Raw genomic sequence first — 3,472 nt, 5'->3', positions numbered from 1 at the left:
TTGCTTTCATTCTCATTATATAATATAATAATATAATAGTAGTAAAAGTGACTAAATTATACCCAAATATCTCTCTTTATTCCATCATTTATCAAATTTTTAAAATTCATGAGAGAATTTCTGATTTGTGAACTCTCCAAGTGTTGTTTTTGCCGTGGGGATTTTTTATTTTCATTTTTTACTTTTTGTTTTCTTTGAGAACTACTACAATTGTAATAGCAAGCCGGCATAAGTTTTCTTGGGGTTTAGCAGTGATTTAGAGTTTTGAAGACATCAATCAAGTAATTAAGAGTTCTTTTGAAGATGTTATTGGTAGTGAAGATTTCAAGCAACTTGTGAGTTTGATTACATTATGAGAAGAGGTTCCAAGTCTTGAAGATTTTCAAGTGATCTTAAAACTGACACAAAGGTCAGCAGCCTAGTGCTTGCTTTATTATCCTGTCCTTCCATGTTATTGGGGGATATTTCGGCAACATTTGTATTAGTAAACTTCTGCCGTGTACACAAATTTCTCATATCGGTTTCATATTTGATTGAGCATACTCTCAGTAGTGACGGCATATCTGGGATTTTCTTGTGTTTTCCATCTTTCTGTTTTTGTAGAGAACCCCGTGGTTTTGGTTTTGTCCAGTATGTGGATCCTGCTGATGCGGCAGATGCCAAATATCATATGGATGGTCAAGTTCTACTTGGTCGGGAGTTGACTGTTGTCTTTGCTGAGGAGAATAGAAAGAAGCCAAGTGAGATGAGAACAAGGGAGAGAAGGTATGCCGCCTCGTCTCATCTTGTTAGTTATGTTGCTCAGAAGTCAAAATGCTGGTGTATATGATAATATTCCATGAGTTTATAAATCCTCTATATTGTTCAGCTTGAATATTTTGCTTGTAAAGTATTACAGTTATTGTTGATGCTTTCCAAATAGTTGAACCAAAAATACCTAAAAGTTTTCCAGTTCTAATATTAATTTAACTTTATTTGGTTTTAGATTCTAGGTTTAGATTTATATTTTACATATATTTTTAACAGTTTGATTGTAGACAGTTACCAGTTTATCATATTCTTCGCAATTGGTATCACGGAGTTATTGCCAAGTCTACCTAATAGGTCAAAGCGTTGCTGTCGTCATTAATATTATATTTGAATTGTGTACTTCTATCCTTATGATTGCTTGTCCTTATTATTACTAAATAATAAATATAAATATTAAACGTTTAGCTTTCAATTGTTCTGCAGACTTCTTGCTCATTGCAGCAAAGAGGTCAGTTGGAATTCTGATTGTCTAATTTAAATGTTAATACCTACATAGGGGCCGATATGATCGAAGAAGATCTCCTCCTCGTTATTCTCGATCACCCCGCTACTCTCGATCCCCACCACCACGTCATAGGTCTCGTTCCCATAGTCGTGACTATTATTCCCCTCCTCCTAAAAGAAGGGAATATTCAAGGTATGTTGCCTGGAACCAATCATATATTTTTAGTTTTACTTCATGTGGTGTTTTTTAACCAACCTTTCTTGGTTTGGTTCATATTAATTTTAATAGGATTATATTACAATAGACAGATATAGAGCAGGTGTGTTTTTGGCTGTAGTTTTGTCCAAAGCAATCTCTTGTGGGGTAGTTGTGTAGGGTTTGTGCATTAACTTTGTTCATAAACATGATTTGTTTCATATTTACTTTAATTTGGATGGGTTTTGCATAATATATAGCCGATTTATCTGGTTGTATTTTAGTTCAAAGCAACTTGTGCAATATTTTTGTGGGATTTATGAATGAACTACAATATTAATATGATTTAGTCGCTCATAATTTTGTTGGGATTTGGGGAATTTTGATTTCTCTTTCTATTGGTTTTGTACTTTTGTTGCACTGACCAGCTTTTATGCATGGTAATTAGTAACTGATTGGTAAGACATGTTAAATTTTTAACATAGCATTGCCTATTTCACAGATCTCCCTCGCCTGAAGGTAGAAGGTACAGTCGAGAAAGATCATATTCACATCATAGTAGAGAGAGGTCATCCTCGCGTTCTCCACCCTATAACGGTGGCTCAAGGAGCCGAAGTCAGAGTCCGGCAAAGGGCCCAACCCATAGCAGAAGTCCAACCCCAGACCGTGATGTTAGGGAACTGGCAGCGCGCAGGTCCCCAGCCAGTGAGAACGTCAAGTAACTCGTGTTGGACTTATGTTGGATTTTGGATTTTGTTTGATAATGTGTTAAGTAGATTATTTGTTTCTCTTCAACTACTACTAGTTTGTTGTTTGTGGAATAAAACATTTTAAGATTAGTTTACTTTTTCAAGTTGGATATTGATTGGGATCTTGTTACTTATTTTCCATCTAGTAGAAGTTGGATACTGACTTTTGGGTATGTGGTTGTATTTTCGATGTAGTTTTATTTTAGATGGTGTTTGTTTTCGTTTATGCATTCATTGTTTTCGAAATGTGTCGTCACATTTCCTAATATCAAGGAGATGATTAGAAGACATACTATTTCTTGTGGCGACACCTATGATGTTCTTCGAATAGTCAAAAGTTATACCGTAATCAAAATCTCGATCTTTGTAAAACCTCGAGACTCTGATGGCCACGATTGTTAACTGGGCACTTGCAGAGCCAACATTTAGGGATATTTTAAATTAAATAAAATAAATTCAATATTTACAGATGTCCCTTCTTTAAAAAATTTACATTTTTACACTTAATAATGTAGCTGGCACTTGGCAGTAACAGTAACAGTATAAGTAAAATTTATTGACATAGCACCAGAAGTGAGATATCTAGTAACAGTAAAGAAGATATTTGTGTTGATGATGAAGCCAGTGATGGTAGTGATGTTAGGGTTGAAGGTGACCATGTTGAGGAGAAAGGTTCAATTAAAAAATTTGTGAATTTCATTAGAGAAGATATTTGGGATGGTTGGGAACAAGGTCAACAAGAGTGAGTAATCAATCAAATAAAAAGAATAGAAAAAATTAAAGGCGGGTTTAATAAGTCTGTATGTCCCTTTTCTTTTTTCCTCTATTTTTTAATTTAAAAACAGTAGTTTGAAATTTTTGTATAATTTTTTAGAATTTGGTTAGTTTTGTCAAATAAAATTTATTTTTTATGAGTACAAATTTGTTTTAGATTGTTCATAGTCAAATTTGTTAATATCGTAATCTTTCGTTATCAATCTTAGTACTTTATTCTAAAAAAATTCTAACAAGACCGTGTTTTTCATATATAAAAAAAAAAATGAATAGAAAGTTGAACAGGCTTTTATGTAATTTATGCGTGACTTTTTAAAAACACTGTGCTGGTCATGTCATCGATAAAGTTGGAATTTTCTAGTATTAAGATTTGAAGCTAAAGCATAGAAAGAGAATCTGTAAGGTTTAATACTATAATGGTTTTAATTTACAATCATATTTGCAGTTTTAATCATCTTTTCCTACTAGATTCTAGATATACTTAATTTCTTACTCTAAA

General features: G+C 33.2%; 1 protein-coding gene across 2 annotated transcripts in view; it reads left to right on the top strand.

The window, feature by feature from the left end:
• LOC107638450 (serine/arginine-rich SC35-like splicing factor SCL33) overlaps positions 1–2,425 on the top strand; it is a 4,126-nt gene extending 1,701 nt beyond the window's left edge. For both annotated transcript variants that reach the window (XM_016341728.2, XM_021120469.1), the window contains 3 exons: positions 604–765; positions 1,307–1,447; positions 1,953–2,425. In XM_016341728.2, coding sequence (XP_016197214.1) covers positions 604–765; positions 1,307–1,447; positions 1,953–2,172 — 523 coding nt within the window. In that variant the 3' untranslated portion in view covers positions 2,173–2,425. The remainder of the gene's footprint in view (positions 1–603; positions 766–1,306; positions 1,448–1,952) is intronic.

Source organism: Arachis ipaensis, chromosome B04 (genome assembly GCF_000816755.2).
Source record: "Arachis ipaensis cultivar K30076 chromosome B04, Araip1.1, whole genome shotgun sequence".
Classification (NCBI taxonomy): Eukaryota; Viridiplantae; Streptophyta; class Magnoliopsida; order Fabales; family Fabaceae; genus Arachis; species Arachis ipaensis.
Note: the sequence above shows the minus strand (reverse complement) of the source record. Positions and strands in the feature narration are given on the sequence as shown.